At 32.4% G+C, this 20,561-nt stretch overlaps 1 protein-coding gene across 3 annotated transcripts in view; it reads left to right on the top strand.

Moving 5' to 3' along the window:
- Positions 1–20,561, top strand: part of LOC143054929 (mRNA-capping enzyme-like) — a 46,402-nt gene that overhangs the window by 2,080 nt on the left and 23,761 nt on the right. For 2 of the 3 annotated variants that reach the window (XM_076228027.1, XM_076228025.1), the window contains exons 2-10: positions 139–250; positions 1,185–1,297; positions 1,802–1,908; positions 2,690–2,778; positions 4,124–4,199; positions 4,896–5,035; positions 5,723–5,820; positions 6,989–7,092; positions 19,514–19,615. In XM_076228027.1, coding sequence (XP_076084142.1) covers positions 175–250; positions 1,185–1,297; positions 1,802–1,908; positions 2,690–2,778; positions 4,124–4,199; positions 4,896–5,035; positions 5,723–5,820; positions 6,989–7,092; positions 19,514–19,615 — 905 coding nt within the window. In that variant the 5' untranslated portion in view covers positions 139–174. Of the gene's footprint in view, positions 1–138; positions 251–1,184; positions 1,298–1,801; positions 1,909–2,689; positions 2,779–4,123; positions 4,200–4,895; positions 5,036–5,722; positions 5,821–6,988; positions 7,093–9,377; positions 10,242–19,513; positions 19,616–20,561 lie in introns of those variants that run through there. The other variant, XM_076228028.1, reaches the window with a different exon arrangement.

The raw sequence follows: 20,561 nt of genomic DNA, 5'->3' as shown, positions 1-20,561 counted from the left end.
ACTATTGCCCATGACTATTGGCATTGCCCATTTTGATAGTTTTAAAACAGTATTTTCTTAAATTTTGTAAAATGATTGCTTTATTTTGATCTAGGCTAACATGATTGTCTTCTTACAAATGTGTTCTATATTTTCCAGGTATAAAATGGATATTTTAGAAAAGAGTATTTAATCATGAGCTACAAGAATAAGAAAAAGCTTGGACCACCTCCTCGATGGATTGACTGTCCCCGTAAAGGTCAACTTATTGGTAGGATTTATCTACTTAAATTATAATAAATGAATCTCTGGTGAAGGGAAAATAAGTTTTAAAAAACTTACTTTACCTTGGCTTTTTCTATTTTATAGAACAGAAATGGATGTGTGTTTGAAGGGTTCTCTGGATTTACAATCAGGAATGAAACCAAATAGAATTAGAATACATCTGTGTTTTTGAAAAGCAAATATTGACCTTAAATGTCTTTTGGTTGTTATGTGTCTGGGTTGCTGCCTCATTAATGATACCCAACATCTTTTTACATTCATTAGTTAAAATTTATTGTTTCAGTTGTATTGTATTTGTAAGCATGAATAGATATATCAAATAAATAAAAACAAAATGTTGTGAAAATAAAATTTGTTATTAAGACAGGCAAAGAAACAAATAGATTGAATGAATACAAACAATGTACATACATTTATAGCTTGTTGTTCGGTGTGAACTAAGGCTCCGTGTTGAAGGCCGTACTTTAAGCTATAATGGTTTACTTTTTAAATTGTTATTTGGATGGAGAGTTGTCTCATTGGCACTCACACCACATCTTCCTATATCTACAAAAAAATGTAGAAGCAATCTGTGATACTGTAAATTTAGAAATTATTGCATGCATTTATCATATTTATTATTGAAGTTTTTTAAGAATAGGGAAACAAATGTGAGATTGATTATTGCGATTTCATGAAAATCTGCATATTAAGGAAAAATGCATGAGATATTAGAATGTGAGTGGTAAAGAATGCTATAATCAACCAGTCACACTCATGACTATTAATAAGAAAGTCAAAAATATCTCTGAATTTACAATTATATGAGTTTATAAAAAATAGGTCAAAAGATAAAACAGAATAATTAATGATTTTGAGCAATTGATCTATTTCTGACAGAGTACTTATTATTGCTATTTTATTGTGTGTATATTTTTCAGATAAGAAATTTTTACCATTTAAGACCCCACTTGACAAAAGTTATGAAGACCAGATTCCTGAATACAGTTGTTTTACATTGGATCTGTTGTTTAATTCACTTAAATCCATGAAGGTTTGTTAGTCATGTTATTATATCCTTTACTTAATACATAAAATTGAGAATGGAAAAGAGGAATGTGTCATAGAGACAACAACCCAACCAAAGAGCAGACAACAGCCGAAGATCACCTATTGGTCTTCAACAGGGAGAAAATCCTGCATCCAGAGTTGGGCCTCAGCTGGTCCCTAAATAAAAGTGTGTACTAGTTCAGTGAAAATACTTAACTCCAAAACCTAAAAATGAACTGAAATTAAAAAACATTCAATACTAACAAAGGCCAGAGGCTCCTGACTTGGGGACAGACGCAAAAATGCATCTGGTTAAACATGTTTTGACTCTATCATGTCTATATATAATTTTTGCCCATTCTTTTGAAGGGTTACATCCCTTAGCAAGTTGACATTTATAGTCAAAAGAAAACAGATTTTAATAATTAGTTAATTTCTGTTTTAAACTCAAGCAAAGCATCATATATGTATGTTTTTTTAAAATGTTTTATTTTATTGTCATTTTCAGCTAAAAATGGGTTTATTAATAGATTTAACAAACACCAACAGATTTTATAACAAAGATGAAGTCGATGAGAAATTTGAATGTAAATATGTCAAGCTGCAGTGCAGAGGGTAAGAAAGGTTTATAAATTATATAAATACATTTTGTACATACAGTTACAATTCAAGATTAATATTTTTATTTGTTTTGTTGAATTTTTCTCATGTATCTAAATTCTAATATATGTTTTTTTCTACAGTAAATACTGCAAAGTTTGGTAGGAGTTTCACGAGACACCCCAACACAATAAACAATAAGGTGTCATGACATTGTATTTGTTTGGGTAGACGAGGAGTCATATGTAACTCTTGCCCACAGTTTACCCTACATGAGCATTTCACTGTTCATTCACATACATTGCACAAGGACAATGAGACAACTCTCAACAAGACACCAAATGACACAGAAATTATAAACTATAGGTCACTGTATGACCTTAAACCATGTATAAAATCCATACTGCATAGTCAGCATGATCCAGTTGAACATTTAAGTTAAATGTCACAATAAAAGATTTGATGTTATAAAAAGGGATGTTGATAAAACAATAGGTCAAAGAAAGACTGATTACAAAATTGTCAATCAAATATAGACAATCAACAAGTTCACATGACACATCACTAAAAAGATTGAACAACAAGTCTTCACCAAAACTCATGTATGAGCTTAATTGAGGTTTCCTGGTTTCCTAGTTTCAGTTCTTGTTGCACAAGGCTACTAAGAAATATTACATTCAGTGATGTCATAAACCTTTAAAGCTGTAGCAGGATTGCTGTTATGACAAGTGACCTTACCTTGGTATAAAACATGGATTCCAAAACTATACTATGTGTTGTTTTAATTTTATTACAGACATGGTGAGTCTCCTGACGTTGATCAGACCAGTGCATTTATTGACATATGTAGCAGATTCATTTCACAGAAACCATTAGAAGTTATAGGTAATGTAAATTCATGTAACCAACTATTGCTAATATAAAGTCATGTTACCAAATGTTTGCAATACACAGTCATGTGACCAACTAAATGGTAATATATAGTCATGTGACCAAATATTGGTAATCTATAGTCACAGGGGCAGATCGAGCCATTTTAAAAAGGGGGGGGTTCCTTACCCAGAACAAAGGGGGTGTTCCAACTATATGTCCCAATTCAAATGCAATGATCGTCCAAAAAAAAGGGGGGTTCCAACAGAAAATATAATGTTGTGGAAATATGTCACTTAAAAGTTTGTGAATTAATAAACCTTCTAGTTGTTTCCCTTTGACTGCAGGCCATTTTTTTCTATTTGTGTAATCATTTAATTTGGAGTATTTAGAATTGTTGTAAGGCATTCATTTTTACTAAATCAAATTTTTTACAGTTCTCTCGAAAATTTAAGATCATGTGTTTGCAGGACAAGCTTTAAGAGAATTTAATTTTTTAATTGTTTTAATGGATAGGGACATTTAGTGCTACTCTTGACTTTCACTCCTTTTGTCGTTCTGTTATTCTGTTCTTCTGTCCTTTTTGTCATTCCCATTTTTGTTGCAAAGCTTGAGCAAGGGAATTCTTCTTTTTATTTAAATAAAGATGAAACCTTGAAATGTTTGAATGGTTTTACACTAGTAATTTTTTGGGCCCTTAAGGAAGTACACCACTAATTCATAATCCCATTGCTTTCTATGTTAAATTCCTCCATTTCAAGCAGGCACACCTCTTTTGTTTCAAGTTCAAATAAAGTGGCAATCATAGCATTTCAAAGTAACACTTTATGGTGACTTGTACTGAAAAAATCAACATATCTTTAATAGCATATAAGAAAGGACTGGTTCTCGGAACTTCGGATGTACCAAAACAGGTACATCAGATCTAATAAACAGACAAAATGTACCCTCTTTTTAAAATTTTGTGCCGTTTTTTTAATATTCAAAATTAAAAGTCCAAAACTGTTCTACAATGATCACCAGTCCTTCAGCTTTCATTTGATACAAAAAATACCTAAATATTCTACATATTTTGAAAGTTACACTCATGCGTAGGAACTATTTTGTGTCAAATATGTACTACTTTCTTGTATGTGCTTTCTGGCCGGGCCCAAATTAGTGGTGTTACACCTTTATAGCTTGGTGTTCGGTGTGAGCCAAAGCTCTGTGTTGAAGGCGGTACCTTGACCTATAATTGTTTACTTTAATAAATTGTTACTTGGATGGAGATTTGTCTGATTGGCACTCATACCACATCTTCCTATATCAATATATCATGTTTCTGATACCTGTATCTAATTCATGCTATTTGTGTTTCTAGGTGTTCATTGTACACATGGCTTCAACAGAACTGGATTTCTCATTAGTTCATATCTTGTAGAAAAAAATGATTGGAGGTAAATATATAATATTGGACCATCTATTTATTATTTGAAAAAGAGGGGCAGCGTTACCTTGTCAAAGATGCCTAAAGAAATATTCAGGCACATTTCTATCATTCAGATGCTTGGTTTAAATTAAATTTTAAACCCCTCAGACAAAAAAAAGTCTGATCCGGAAAAACACAATTTATAACTCAGATAATTTATGAGCCAATCAGGATTAGAATGACTTTTGAAAAAAAAACAGCAAACCTTTTTTTCAGATATTAAATGGAATGGTTCATTTACTGCAAAGTTTTTTTTCCATATGGTTTATAACGTTTATTGAATTAAAATGACAAACCGGTTTGTCGGGAATTATTTTCACGTTTTTTTCTTGTCCTTGATGATATCTTGGAAATGAAATTGAGAAGAGGATAACATTTTCATGTTTATATGATCATCAGAATATCAGCAAATATATTAAAATTGAGAATAGATATGGTGAATGTCAAAAAGACAACTACCTGACTAAAGAGCATACAACAGTAGAAGGCCACCGACGGATCTTCAACAAAGCTAAGAGCACCAATACACCTTATTGCTATTTGTCCGCCATTACTGGATATCACACAGGTTCCCGTAAAATTTTGACGTCATAACAACTAGAAAATCAATATTTTGTTGTTGATTATTAATTATTTAAATATTTTGACTGTTTTATGTTTTCAGTGTAGATGCAGCTGTACAGACATATGCCACTCAAAGGCCTCCTGGTATTTATAAACAAGATTATCTTAAAGAATTGTTCTCAAGGTATGGGGATGTAGATGACACGCCCCCTGCACCACCTCTTCCTGCATGGTGTAATGGTGAGTATAAGACGTATCTGATTTCCATTGCAACACTTTTGAATAGTGGGGGATTGCAATATTCAAAAATAAGTTCTGTGTCCGTTTTCTGGGAAAAGAAAATTACCTGGCACATTTAACTTCCTAATTAAGTAAGCATGGCCATAACAAAGATGGCCTCCCCCAGCAGGACTGATGATTTGTAAACAGTACATGGTTCCTTACATTACCATTAATATTGTGAGAATGTTTATTTTATTTCAAAAATAACATAAAAAAAACTAATGTGCCAAATTGGGAACCAGGAATAGAAAAAAAATGTTGGGAAATTTCAATAAAACACCCAAAAGGTATCACGGTTTACCATCCTTTGGTTTCTAGTGAATAGTTGTCTCCTTGGCATTGAATCATACCACATCTTCTTATTTTTATATAAAGGCCTTTAATGATAGACAGCTACATTCTAATGAGTTTTGTATGATATAAATCCAAACATTTTTAATGATTTTTTTTTCATTTTCAAGAAGGTACACTATTAAGGTAAAGTAAACCAAAGTTACTAAACCATTATAGGTCAAAGTATCGTCTTCAACACAGAGTGTTGGCTCACACCAAACAGCAAGCTATAAAGGGCCCAAAATATGACTTGTGTAAAACCATTCAAATGGGTAAAACATTTGTAAATGTATGTATTCTATAAATTTTCAGAGTCAGAATCAAAGAATGTAGATGATGATGGACTTGAAATAAGCAAAAGCAACAACTACAGTGGACCTAAACGGACTAAACGAGAATTTGTTAAAAAGGTATGGGTTTTTATGAGACCGCAAACAAATATTGTAGTTGTATATTGGTATCCGAAGACAGTTGGTTGTTAGACAATAACTTTAGTATAAGTATATAGAAATCAATGAAATTTAAATACAAGGTTTATAACCACAAAAGGAAGGTTGGGATTGATTTTTGGGGTTATGGACGTAATAGTTTAAGAGTTAGGGCCAAAAAGAGGCACCAAAAGGCATTTTCTAGTTTCCAGACAATAACTTTTGTTTAAGTGTATAAATCTCTCTGAAATTTTACCGCAAGTTTTCATACCACAAAGGGATGGATAGGATTGGCTTTTGGGGTTATGGCTCAAACCGTTTAGGAATTAGTGGCAAAAAAGGGAGGACAAGGGTTTCTTGGTTAATGGACAACTAAGACAGTTTTAAAGCAGTGTAAGTGAGGTAATCCAAATATATTGAGGTAATCCAAACATAATATGTTAAATTACCTCCCTTACACTGCTTAAAAATTATGGTATATTGTCTTGAGGTGATTAGCTGTCAATTAACTTTAAAAAGTTACTATTAAATTAATGCTGATTAAGGAATATTAATTTTCTATTTTAAGACTTTTATAATTGTTTTTAAAGGGGTGATTATGGTTGCATCTCCAATGGAAATTTGAATTGAGATCATGACCATTTTTTGAGGGAAAGGTTATTTTTTTTTAAGGGTGTAGTGGTTAGCGCATCTGACAACTAACACAAAGGTTCCTAGTTTGATTCCTGTTTCGGACAAAAAATTTCAGAGACTGAATTTTAGACACTACCTTGGCACCATTTGCGAGTAGGGACTTTAGAAATGATGATAAAGGGGACGATAAATGTCTGACCCGTATTAAGAGAGAGCCATGTCTCTTGCATGTAAAAGACACCCTTTTAGAATTTGAAAAAGAGCAGGCTAATGCCGCTACAAGACAGCACTCGCACGCACAATGTGGAAGGATTTATATAAGTTGTAATAACTTGTTTCCCAATCCATTATAAATAGATATGTTTAAACTAAACCTGAGAAGGGTGAAATTGAAAATCAAAGCCAAATATTTAGAAAAAAAGTGATAATGATACATATTTATTGTTTATAGGATGCCAAGTTTGTTGAAGGTGTGATGGGTGTATCACAGTTAATGATGAATATTTGTTGTTTATAGGATGCTAAGTTTGTTGAGGGTGTGATGGGTGTATCACAGTTAAAGTTACAACCTAGACTGGCTGAGGTTCAAAGAAAAGTACAAGAGTTATGTGCCTGGAAAAGGTAAGGAAAAAAAGAATGATTTGAAAGTTATATTGTTGTTTTGTTTAAATCCTTACGGTTAGTCAGTGAATCATTATGTATTACAGTGTCAGTGATGCGTATCAGATAAAATTAATTGTATTGGTTATTAAATATAGTTATGTAAAACTATGGGAAGTTTAAACTCATTTGATATTTTCCCTGGTCAAGTGAGGCTGTTAAAATACAGGGGTCCCTAAGTATGTGACCTGGGCTACTTATGTATATATATATCAGGAAATAATTGAATAAAAATATCTGTTATCGTTAAAAAAAAAAAAAATCCTTACCGTCAGAAAAACTTCATATTTTTCTCCAAGACAACTAAGTTGGAATTCAGAAATTACTTCTGTTTTCAGAAATGGTTCTATCCATCCTTTTTCTCACTATTGTTAATCTAGATTTGTGGGCCTGAGTGTTCAATTGGTCTAAGAAGTCGACTACTGTTTTACTAGCCTGTCAACACTGAGACTGTAGGTTTCAATCATGCAGGTGGCAGAATCACTATACTCCAATCTTAATCTTCTAGGATTGTTTGCTTTTCTACTGAATTGGTAGTTCTCTCCAAGCACTCCGGCTTGCGTGATGTCCCAAAGCATCAAATTGTCAATTGATGCCATGTAAAAAAGTGACGTTATCCAATCAAAATGAACGTTACAAACGTTGTTGCATTAGAATTTTCTTTATATGCGTTTATGTCACTAAAAACATTTTACTTGATCTACAGTCTATAAAAAAGTATAAATATATATATCTTTATTCACCTAAACCAAAGTACAATGGTACAAAGACAAAATAAAATAGTCAACTGTAAGGAAAATTAAAAAAGAATGTGTCCATAGTACACGGATGCCCCACTCGCACTATCATTTTCTATGTTCAGTGGACCGTGAAAATTGGGGTTAAACCTTTAATTTGGAATTAAAATTAGAAAAATCATATCATAGGGAACATGTGTACTAAGTTTCAAGTTGATGTAACTAACTTCATCAAAAACTACCTTGACCAAAAACTTTAACCTGAACTTCGCAATATCATTTTCTATGTTCAGTGGACCACGAAATTGGGGTCAAAACTATAATTTGGCATTAAAATTAGAAAGATCATATCATGGGGAACATGTGTACTAAGTTTCAAGTTGATTGGACTTCAACTTCTTCAAAAACTACCTTGACCAAAAACTTTAACCTGAAGCGAATGGACGCACAGGCGGACGCACAGACGAACGAACGAACGGAGGCACAGACCAGAAAACATAATGCCCCTCTACCATCGTAGGTGGGGCATAAAAAGAGGAAGTTCATTAAAACTGACAAACTCAAATCCTATAAATCTAAGGAACGAGCTAAAAACAGCTGCCGTATTCCTCACAAGGTACACACATTTTCATGACCCTGGTTTTATATTTAGCTGAACCTCCTACTAGTATGACAGTTTACTATTAGATAACAGATATTTCTACCCTCAAGCCGGTAAGGAGATATTGAAACACAAGAAATCATGTGTTGTGTTTTTGCTTTTTGATTTTGCCATTTGTTAATGGACTTACCTTTTGAATTTTCCTTGGAGTTCTGTATTTTTGTTATTATACTTTTTTTTTTAAACTTATCGACTTTGTTTCTCTATTATTTACCTTTGTATGCCCTGTCTACCAAAGGAGGGAGAATTATATTATACAATCTGTGCATCCGTTTGTAGGTTAGTCTGTATGCATGTATGTCTGTTTGTTTGTCAGTATCGGGTAGATGGAGGGGTTTATATATGTTTTTTTTTACTCTTTGGTCAAGTTGTTGTTTCTTTGACATATTCCCCATTTCTATTCTGAAGTTTACCATGATATTGTGGTCACATCAACTAGAAACTTCCTATTTATAAACAGGTTCATTAAGATGTGAACATTTATAGATGTTTGCCAAATTGAGGCTTTGACCAACATATCAAGAATCACTTAACATGTTAATGTGAATGTTGCATAGTGTCATATGAACATGATGAACACACATTATTGTTGAGTCTTTTTTTTAAGATATTTCTGTCTAACAATTTCAACTTTTACTAATCGACCTTTGCATGTTTATTGATTGTTTTGATGGATTCATTGTTATTTGTGGGATACCAATTTTCATGGATTTTGAAGCTAAAACGAAGCACACATTTAAAAGCTACAGATGGATACGTTATAAATCTATTTACATTTATTCATACTTAAAATGATGCTAAGATATATATATATATATTGTTATACAACAAATAAAAAAACCTTTTAGAAGGGAGAACAATGGAGATGGAGACGGAGGGGAGGATAGGGAAGGCGCCTGCTACATTGGTTCAGGGGACAACACTGAAAGTGGAAGCAAAAGGGATAACCCAGACAGTCGGGACGGAGGAGAAGATAGGAGGGGAGGTGACTGCTACAACTGTGGAATACCAGGACACAAGGAAAAGGATTGCCCAGAACCAAGTAGTCTTAGAGGTAGAAGAAATGGCTCAAAAGGAGAGGGAGATAGCAGGAAGTGTTATAAATGTAAGAAAATTGGACATTTAAAGAGAGATTGTCCTCAGGTGACCACAGGCGATGAGAGAAAAAGCTGCTATAACTGTGGCAAATCTGGGCATGTGAAAAGAAATTGTCCTGAGTTGAGAAGCGGGGATGATAGAAAAAAATGCTATAGATGTGGTGAACTTGGACATGTAAAAAGAAATTGCCCCAAAGCTAACAAAAATGAGAATAAAGAAAGCTGTGAAGATTTTAGTAATTTTACTAAAAATCATAAGGAATCAAATATAGAAGATGGAGATATCACCTCCGGAAACAACTGTGGTAATCCTGAAGATTTAAAAGAAGATGAAGATATCACAACCGGCAATACCTGTGGTAAACGTGAAAATCTTAAAGGAGATTGTCTGAAGGGACATTGTGATACAGAGGATTCAGATAAAAAATGACATTACTGTGGCATTAGCCGCCACTTTGTAAAGGATTTTTATTTACGTGACAACAATGGCAGTAGAGCTAAATAAAATAAAGAAACTGTAGAAATAGAGCACTTAGCAAGAAATTGAAGGGAACATGAATCGTATATGGCTGAATGCTTTTGTTTATGAATAAAACCCTTAGCTTTAAGTTTAAATTGCTTTATATATAAATAGCAGAAATTGGCTTTATTGTGATTCTTTAACTGATACCATTGCTTAGTATATATCAATAAAAGAAATGTACCGTATTTATTCTATTTAAAGCCCCCTTTCTAATTAACGCCCCCCTACCGAAAATCGTGCGTTCAGAACTTTAGACTTCTAATAAACGCCCCCATAAATAATAAAATTGAAACTAACCCATTACAATATTGCAAAGACATCGACCCGGTCACTCAGAAACATGAAACGAAAAATCAATAATGCCCATGTTTTAATCCACTCCGATAATCCAACACAGTGTGTACAAGTTCCAAAAATAGATCTGTCAGTTACACAGTACGCTGTTGAAATTATGTTCCATTGATGTGCACGCTTGTTCATTCGAAAATTTTAACAAATTATTTGATGAGGTCACATTACTGATAAACACTATTTATAGATTATGGAAACACGTGTATGTTACTATAGTCTGTTTCAACAAAATTCAGGTAAAGGTCAATGAAGTAAGGTACGAAATTCGTTTCTCTAATTGACGCCCCCCTTTCGGAAATTGTCTCCGCCCCCGGGGCGTTTATTAGAATAAATACCGTATGTATATATAGTAAAAAAAACCTGAAATATAATCCCTTGATGTTTAAGATTTTTATGCCCCATTTAATATGGGCATTATGTTTTCTGGTCAGTGCATACATTTTTTTTCGTATGTTCATCCGTCCATCAGTTCCGTTTCATGTTAAAGTTTTTGGTCAAGTAAGTTTTTGATGAAATTTAAGTCCAATCAAATTGTAAATTAGGTGCACATGTTGCCTATGATATGATCTTTCTAATTTCAATGCCACATTAGATTTTTTACCCCAATTTCACGGTGCACTGAACATAGAAAATGATAGTGCCAATGGGGCATCTGTGTACTATGGACACATTCTTGTTATAGATCATTTTGGCAAGTATTGTGTGCAAAATAATTATACTGTTTTGACTTGTTTATGTAAGTCTCCTTTGAATTTCATTTATCCTGTCAAATTTTTTAACGGTTAGCATACTTTTCCATTTGGCAAAGAAATAATATGTGTGGTTAAAAATAGGCAATTGATATATCATGGTACAATCTAATACCATAGATTAAAAAGAAGAACAAACTAAACCTAAGGCACTACAAAGCATTACTCAGGAATTTACTCAGGAATTTATAGACTGAGCAATACATACACATCAAAAACTAAGATGATCTCAAAAGCTCTTGAAGTGTAGGCAAATCTAACCTGTTATAGTACAAGATGTATACCAAGTAAACATTGGTCAATAAGTAGCTTTTTGTAATGTCAAGATCAGGTAAAAGAGAACAGAGTTTTGGCTTTGAAAATTCTGGGAATAATTTTGGATGGACAAAAGCGACAATTACTAAAAATATGTGCTTGTAAATTTTGACAACGTATGCACAAAGCATACCAGACATTAAACAACATTCTAATGCAACAATGTTTGTAATGTTCATTTTGATTGGATAACGTCACTTTCTTACATGGCATCAATTGACAATTGATGCTATGGGACGTACGCGCAAGCGCAGACGGCATATGACAGATTTTAAATACATGTTTTAACGTTGTTTTCTGTCAGTTTCATTAGAATGGAGATAACAACATTGTATTTTAAGCTCCGACGGCATCAATTTGGGATTTGATGGTCGCAAATACCCGTTTACTGTCTCCGCTAAAGCGTCGCCAGTAAACTTAATTTGCGACCATCAAATCCCCAATTGATGCCGTCGGAGCTTAAAATACAATACAGTTATCTCCTAATTGTATACTCATTCCACTTTTGGCAAGGGTATAAAGTGGGGCTACATTCTTTTGACAATCATCCATATTTGAATATTTCCTGCCTGCATATATTGTTGTTCTGAATATGCACAAAATAGATGCAGTGGATTAATCAATCTGTTTATTTTTTTTGGTATAGAAAAGTTGCAACTTTTACATTTTAAAATATATTGTGGGTTGCAGTTTGTGTATTGTTTTTGATTACACCTGACTATTATAGAATTACAAATAGAATTTTTCAGGTGAGAATTTATTGATCTCACAACACATCTACTTTGATATTGTTTCTGCACACTGTAAGCAACAGGAACTCTACAAAAAACTAGGGGTGAACTCTCAAGTGAGACGTATTGAAAATCTGACAATTAAGGAAAAGAGGAATAGATTGTGGTTATAACAAAGGGAACACAGCCAAATGATAAAACTGGCAAAGAGATGACCAGAGACAGATCCATAATTGGGGGGTTGGGTTCTAAGGTTGAAAGAAACCCTTTATTTTGCTATCATTGCTTTTGTACTAGCTTTTAGATTTTAGAATATTCACTCAAAGGATTAGGAAAAGTGACTACTTACAAAAAAGACTTGGTCAAAGATACCAGCATTATAGTTTATGATTTTATTTGTCTGGGGAAAAAAAATCCAGATAATTGTATATCTATCTAACACATAGATGTTATACCATTATTAGTACTGATTATCCTGTGATGAATTGGTTTGTTGCATTGCATTTTCATATTTTGTAAGTTGTCTCCCTTGGAGTCCCTTCCTCATCAAACCCTATCACTACACTGATCCTTACAGCTCCTTTGATAACATATCTGATCCTTGGTAACATATTTAACCCATGGAATAAATAAACTCATCATAGATTTCAAGGAAAATTGTATACGTATGTAAACATGTAAACACCAGACAATTGGAAAGCTTAAATAATCACATTTTTCATAGATTCTTACTCTAACACTTACCCCTTATTTTTCTCATTTGAATTGTTTTACATTGTTATTTTGGGGCCTTTTATAGCTGACTTTGCGGTATGGGCTTTGCTCATTGCTGAAGGCCCCACAGTGACCTGTAGTTGTTAATTTCTGTGTCATTTTGGTCTCTTGTGCAGAGTTGTCTCATTGACAATCATACTGCATCTTCTTTTTTATAATAACTTGTAGATGGTATAACAAATGATATCGGATATGTTCCTTACATCGTAACTACAATCCCCTTCCCTTTTATGAATGTGACCTACTGAATAAGACTATTTACCGGGTTTGTTATAACATAAGCAACACGACAGGTGCCACATGTGGAGCAGGATCTGCATACCCCTCCGGAGCACATGAGATCACCTCTAGTTTTTGGTGGGGTTCGTGTTGCTTATTCTTTAGTTTTCTATGTTGTGTCATGTGTAGTATTGTTTGTCTGTTTGTCTTTTTCATTTTTAGCCAGGCGTTGTCAGTTTATTTTTCCATTTATGAGTTTGACTGTCCCTCTGGTATCTTTCGTCCCTCTTTTATCAATCTGTGTCAACAAGGAGGAAAAGATCAAGATATGAAGCAGCCCTTCTAGTTGAGGCATTATTTTTCCAAAGTTCAATTCTCATATAATGATTAGGAAGATGCACATCAAGGTTTAACTTACAAAAACTCAGGTTATTGCTTGAACTTCCAAAATGAGCAAAACTAGGTTCATCAACAGGTTGAATGTCTTCTGAATGTCTCCTGCTATACATTTAATTTGCCACTAAACATCTAACTGTCCTACCATGAATGTATCCCCCCATGCAAACTCAGTCAAAATTTCACTATTGGAAATAAGGGGAGGGGGGGGGGAGTTAAAATTACAGATAAGAGGTCATAAGACAACTATTATGGTATCTTGAAATCTAAGACAGAGAAGGCATTTCATTGTTGAGTTTAGACACAGACACATAATACAGACCAATCGATGTAATGTATGTCAATTTTAGTCATTCTTCTGTTGAAGCAGCTTTTTGTATACGGAGCACACTCCTATTTATACAGTTTCCTTAATATCATGGTCACTAGGTATAGGAGGTCAAACTCTCACTGAAATTCAGGTTATTGAGTGACATGACATCATCAATATTTCTTAACGGAAAATGAATGAATGTCTTTTAATTCTTTTTCTTTTCAAATACTAGTTTTTCAATGAAAATTCTATTTTTATTTTTAATTTTAATTAATGAATAATAATCAACTGTTGCCATTTCAAAGTTTTAATGAGAATAAGATAAAAATAAAAATAAAGAACATGATAAACATTGATAAGCTACAGTCAACAATAAACACTTTGTAGTCACACTAATAGTTAAAACCCAGAGTACTCCACTTCATAAAGCTTAGCAAAGTCATCACTTTGCAGAACCTTAGAGGTACCTCCTATGAAGAAGTGTCCTGGTTTTGACAGAAGAAGAGAATGTGGACTTATTATTCCGTATTCTTCTGTCTTGAAGTAGGTAATGAATCCACCTTCCTGGTTAAGTATATAAAGTATTTCATTGAGATAATCAATCACAATGATGTTATCTGTAGGTGTAGTAACTATGCCCGTAGGACTAAATGGCATGTTTTTAGAGATAAAATCAGGATGACCATTGTATATCTTTATAACATTTCCCTTTTGTCCCAGGAACACCAGCCTACTCTTGCTAGGTAGAGCTATATAATCTATCACACAAATAATACCTTTACTGGTGCTTGTTATCTTTTGTGGAATTGTAAATAATGGTTTGTTATGGTTGTCATGTTCGTACACACTAGGATGTTTCCCTTCTTCATCAAAAACCATCACTACACCTCTATTGTTGTCAGAGAATAATGGTCCTGGTGTAATAGCTCCTATGATAATTCTCTGATCCTTTGTGACATGTAAACTCCATGTTTGCAGTGGGGATACATCGTATTTAGAATCTGATATTTGTCCAGATTGTTCATTTATCATCTTCAGTCTGGCTCTATCCACTGAAATCAGGATGTTGTTAGGTGATGTAACTGCCACCTCAGTTACAGACATATGAAATTGTGATATGACCTGAGTATTGTCTTCTGTCAGTCTTACATGCTTTATTTCCATATTGGGAGTATCGTTTAACCAAACAGAATCATCATGACAGGATGACATAGAATTAATGTTACCCATATCAGTAGAAAATTGTCTGACAACTTTGATCACCATTTTAGTTTGATGTACTTTTAAATCTACGCGGGTCTCTTGTTGAACTTCTTTGATATTGAGTATCTCATGATCGATGGCTCCTTTAAACTTTGGATGAATTTTGTCCTTACATCTAGAACAAATCAACAAGGAACACTGAATACATTTCCATTCAATCTTGTTTCCAGTTTCACACAGTTGGCACCCAATAGGAGTTTGAGCTTGATGTATGGATTGTGCAGAACCCATTTTGATTGTTTCCCTAAGTTTTTAAGCAGTATGTATAGTGCATGCAATATATTAGTTAAATTTGACAACTCTTCAATTAGATCTCAGATCTCTTGATATACCTGTACTTTTCTATTCTTTTGCAACACATTTTAGTCATTTAAATCTTTAAAATCTTTTGTGTAAAAATCTTTTTACAAAAAAAATATTATGTTGAATTGTTAAGGAATATTTTAGACTAATGATTAATTTTACACTGAAGATTTTTTGTGTAAAGGGCAACCCATGTACAAAAATTTTATCCTGGTTTTTATGATGATTTAATTTAAATTAGAATTATATATAAGATGTTATCTCAGGATAAACTTTATTTTCCTTTTACAAAAGCTTTTTGTCAGTAAGTACTTTTCAATGTGTGTCTGCCTTACCAAATTTGAATCCTGATATTATGATGACTTTATTTTAAAAGTGAATTAGATTCAGATCTCAGGAGTTTAGTTTTCTTTTGCAAATTTTTTTTTTCTTGATTCTGTATATGAACAGAAAACAAAGTGAGTAAAAGTTTTTAAGTAAACTCACCATTAAACTTCATTCTAAATGCCATAAATATTTTAAAATAATAAATCTGCTTTTATAAGGAGTATTGTTTCTTAGTTATTTTTACTGCAAATAACAAATAATGTCTCCTGTAACTTAATTAGAATAGGGGATTCATGAATCTATGAAATTGATTTTATTTCCTTTATTTATGAGCTTATTATTATTATACTTTTTTTTATATTTATGGTTTGCTGCAATTAATTTGCCAACAAATGTTTGATTGAAACATATTTTTCTTTTTAATCTAAAAGCTCACAACATGTATTTGTCATTAAGAAGAAATGTTTTTTGTTGATATTTGATGAACCTCTTATTTGACAAAACTAGTGTTACTGTACATAATGACATCTACAAAAAAAAAAATCAGAATCACATCAAACGGGTTTGAAAAAAAACCATGTTGGTAATTTTAGTGTTTGATTTCAAAAATATTTCATATATAAGTAAAAACTGAAATGATGAGATTTTTATTTTTTTATCTCAGAGGGGCAGGAAACTGCTTTACCCTAATCTGTCTGTTTGACCTTCATCTGAAGAAACTAAAAACTTTTAAAAGCTTCATATAATTTCTTTCATGTTTTGAAAATGCTGCACCTTGTAAAGTGGTTTCAGATTCATGGCTTGTCAAGTTCATGTTTACCAAATATCTATATATTTTAAAGATAATTTTCATCATTGATGACCTGTATGTCAGTCAATATCAGTTCCATTGGACTTTTCTCAGAAATGACATATAAGAGCTTCCAGAAATATTTTATTATGTTTCATTGGAATAATACTTTACCATGTAATGTGTTTTCAGATTCATTTTTTTTCAACTTCTCGTTCACAGGATGTACTTAGGTGAGGTTAGGTGAAAATTAATAAATTAAGAAGTTAAAATTGATACCATAAGCTGGTAGAGCATCAATTAAGGATAAAATTAAGCAAAAAATATTGATAGGTCATGGACCTCCTTTTCGAGATATTTGAGATTTAAAATATGGCGGGAAAAGGCTGACTCGGACTTTTACCTTATATTTGCATTGGTATTATAAGGTCTCAAGACAAAAGAACGAAAATTAAGAATCTTCTAAAATTTTGGTAATTGACCTTTCATGAGCTATTAAGTCTTATATGAAAAAATAAATGGGTGTTATGGGGCAAAATATTTTACATTGTATTGTATGGAAAAACACCAAGGAGTCAAAACAGTTGATCCAAATTCCAAAACCTCACCTAAGTACATCCTTAAAGCTGGTTTGTCAATGATATCACAGCTCTACAAGTCTTTTAATGTGTCTTACTGTTTGATTTACAACAAATGAAATCATTCAATTTCAAAATGTTTATGATTAGTTACTCCAATTTAGGTTGGGGGTCATCCAAAATTCCTGTAAAAATAAATGCTCTCTTAACTTGTAGTGAGGTAATATTTTTTTTTTTGCATTGTGTTGAAGGCCTCACTGTGACTTAGAGATGAAGAACAGCTATAACAGAGCTGTTCCTTTTCTTTTTGTGTGTTTTTTTTGTTGTGCATATACTGATTTTGTGTCATGGACGGATACCCGATATCCTCAATAATTTTTCTAATAAATCCTGGTTTTTTTAAGTATTTTTTCCCATATTCCAAAATGTTTATTATTAATTCCCAAATCCTGATAAATATAAAATCCAAATTTCCACAAAAGTAAGGCTAATCCTGATGTCCTTAAAAGGTCCTTCTGCCTGTCAATACGTATACTATGGAAATCTTTCCTCTCAATTATTAAAATTGAAAGAAAACCTTATTTTAAAGATGTAATAGTTTTGTTACAATGCCGTTTATTAATATGCATCCTTTTTGGGAATATTATATGTAAATAACATCATTAAACCACTTAATAGTTGTTAAAGTAGATTTTTGATACAAGCTATATATTGAGTATTATAGAGCTTAATCATTATGTTTATATTTAGATCATAATTGGAAGATGTAATCATATTGTTATATTAAAATTTTATACTACCACCAACTTATTGATTAAATTTTTAAATGTTTAGATTTTTCCATGATCTTTAATGTTTAAAACAATTTGAAAAGAGGCATTTATTGTTTTGTTATAATTAACTTAGGCCATTATTTTTCTCAATTGAATCGTTTCATATTTTTCATGTCAGCCTTTTATAGCTGACCATACGTATGGGTTTTTCTCTCATTGTTGAAGGCTGCACAGTTGCCTTTAATAACTTACTTCCACTTCATTTGACCTTTGGTGGGAAGTGGTCTCATTGACAATCATACCAAATCTCCTAGAATAAATGAAAAATTGAAATGCAAATAAAATAAGATTTGTAGAAATGCATTGAACTTATCTTTTTAGTCTGGTGACAAAAAAAATATTGGGACATCACCAAATGATGGGTCACCCTATAGTGATCAGTCTGTCTGCCTGTCTTTCTGTATCAAATTGTGTTTGCTCTATATCTAGAGAACAGTTATAATTTCATACTTTATATTAAACAACAACAGAGTGTGTATCATAATGTATGTACAACTTCCTAGGTTAAAGGTAAAGGTCAAAAACTCATTACTAATTACTTTTCATCCTTCTAGGATACTACATAGAGTTTAAGAAAACCCAGCGTTTTAACTTGATTTACCTAACCTTCTTCTGAAATAAAAAAAAGTATTTTGAGATTAGCATACAGTCTTTGAGTTTTCTAGTGGAATAATGTGAACATGGTTTAGCATTGCACAGCATTTCGTGGTTGTTTGAAATGATCACAGGCACAAGACAATAAATATATGGCCATTTATTAGAATAAAGATATGACTACTTATAAGAATGAAAATATGACTACTTATTAGAATGAAGACACGACCACTTATTAGAATGAAGACATGGCCACTTACTTGAATGAAGACATTACCATTTATTAGAATGAAGACATGGCCACTTATTAGAATGAAAAAATGGCCATTTATTAGAATGAAGACATTGCCACTTATTAGAATGAAGACATTACAATTTATTAGAATGAAGACATGGCCACTTATTAGAATGAAGACATTGCCACTTATTAGAATGAAGACATTACCATTTATTAGAATGAAGACGTAGCCACTTTTTAGAATGAAGACATGGCCACTTATTAGAATGAAGACATGGCCACTTATTAGAATGAAGACATGGCCACTTATTAGAATGAAGACATGGCCACTTATTAGAATGAAAAAATGGCCACTTATTAAAATGAACACATGGGCACTTTTTGTCTCGCTATGATGGATGAATTGATTTTCAATGGTTCCAAATTTTTTTTTACCTCAAGAAAGTTGTATCCTTGTTGGAATTATATTTCATGGTTTTGTCAAAGTAACACAGCCAGGCCTAATGGCTATAGAAACATTTCATATTGTTCAGTTTTAGATTTCTTATATTCCAGACTATTTATAGATTTTTGTATATTTCTATTTTTAGTTCTGGTTTCCCAGGATCTCAGCCTGTTTCAATGGATATCAACAATTTAGATTATCTGAGAAGAAAAGAATATAAAGTCAGCTGGAAGGCTGATGGTACAAGGTAAGATGGTTATGATAAAAAAAATAGACATGATGTCAACCAAAAACTGAAAGGCTTAATAGCTTGCTTTGAGGTATGGGTTTTGCTCATTGTTGAAGATTGTTCAGGAACCTATAGTTGCTTTCCCTATAAAGTACAATGATTCCAAATTTTGCTTTCCTGATTATTACATTTTGTCCAATATAAGATGAACCAGATGATTCTTATGAATAATTATATTTATAAAGATTTATGTCTTTGTATTAAAGAGATCTAGTTATAAACTATCTTTTTTCTCAATTAAAATTTTGTTGCAACACATTTCTCTTATTAATAGTAAACTTAAACTTTTATAACTGACTATGCAGTATGGACTTTGTTCGTTGTTGAAGGCCGTACAGTGACCTATAGTTGTTTATTTCTGTGTCATTTTGGTCTCTTATGGAGAGTTGTCTCATTGGCAATCATACCACATCTTCTTTTTTTATATTAATATTAACATTTTTGGGTTTGCATATTGTCAATAATTTTGGCTGTAGCATGTCTAAAGAGAATAATTTGTCCAAATAAGCATAATTGGTTCTGTTAATGTTATGATTGTGCTTGTTGTCATACATGTCTATGACTGTCATACGGTAAAAGCAGAAATTTTCTTTGAGGATTTAATTTTATTTATTTTGTTGAAAGAATATATTCAAGAAATTACAACCCCCACAAAAATTTAACCTACATAAAATATCACTTCCATAAATGGAAACTACAAAATTAAATCCACACAAAAATCAATGTTTCTATAGTACCAGTATATAGTATATAGTATATATGTTGTTTTAAGGAATTAAACTTGGAAAACTTCCATTTTAAAGCAGATAAACTTATATCACATCCTTTCTATAGCAGATACACTTGAATTATTTTAGTTTTATAGCAGATAACTTAGACTACTTCCCTTTATGGCAGATACATT

This window comes from Mytilus galloprovincialis, chromosome 12 (genome assembly GCF_965363235.1).
Source record: "Mytilus galloprovincialis chromosome 12, xbMytGall1.hap1.1, whole genome shotgun sequence".
Lineage (NCBI taxonomy): Eukaryota > Metazoa > Mollusca > Bivalvia > Mytilida > Mytilidae > Mytilus > Mytilus galloprovincialis.
The sequence above is the reverse complement of the archived record's forward strand: the minus strand, read 5'-3'. Positions and strand labels throughout refer to the sequence as shown.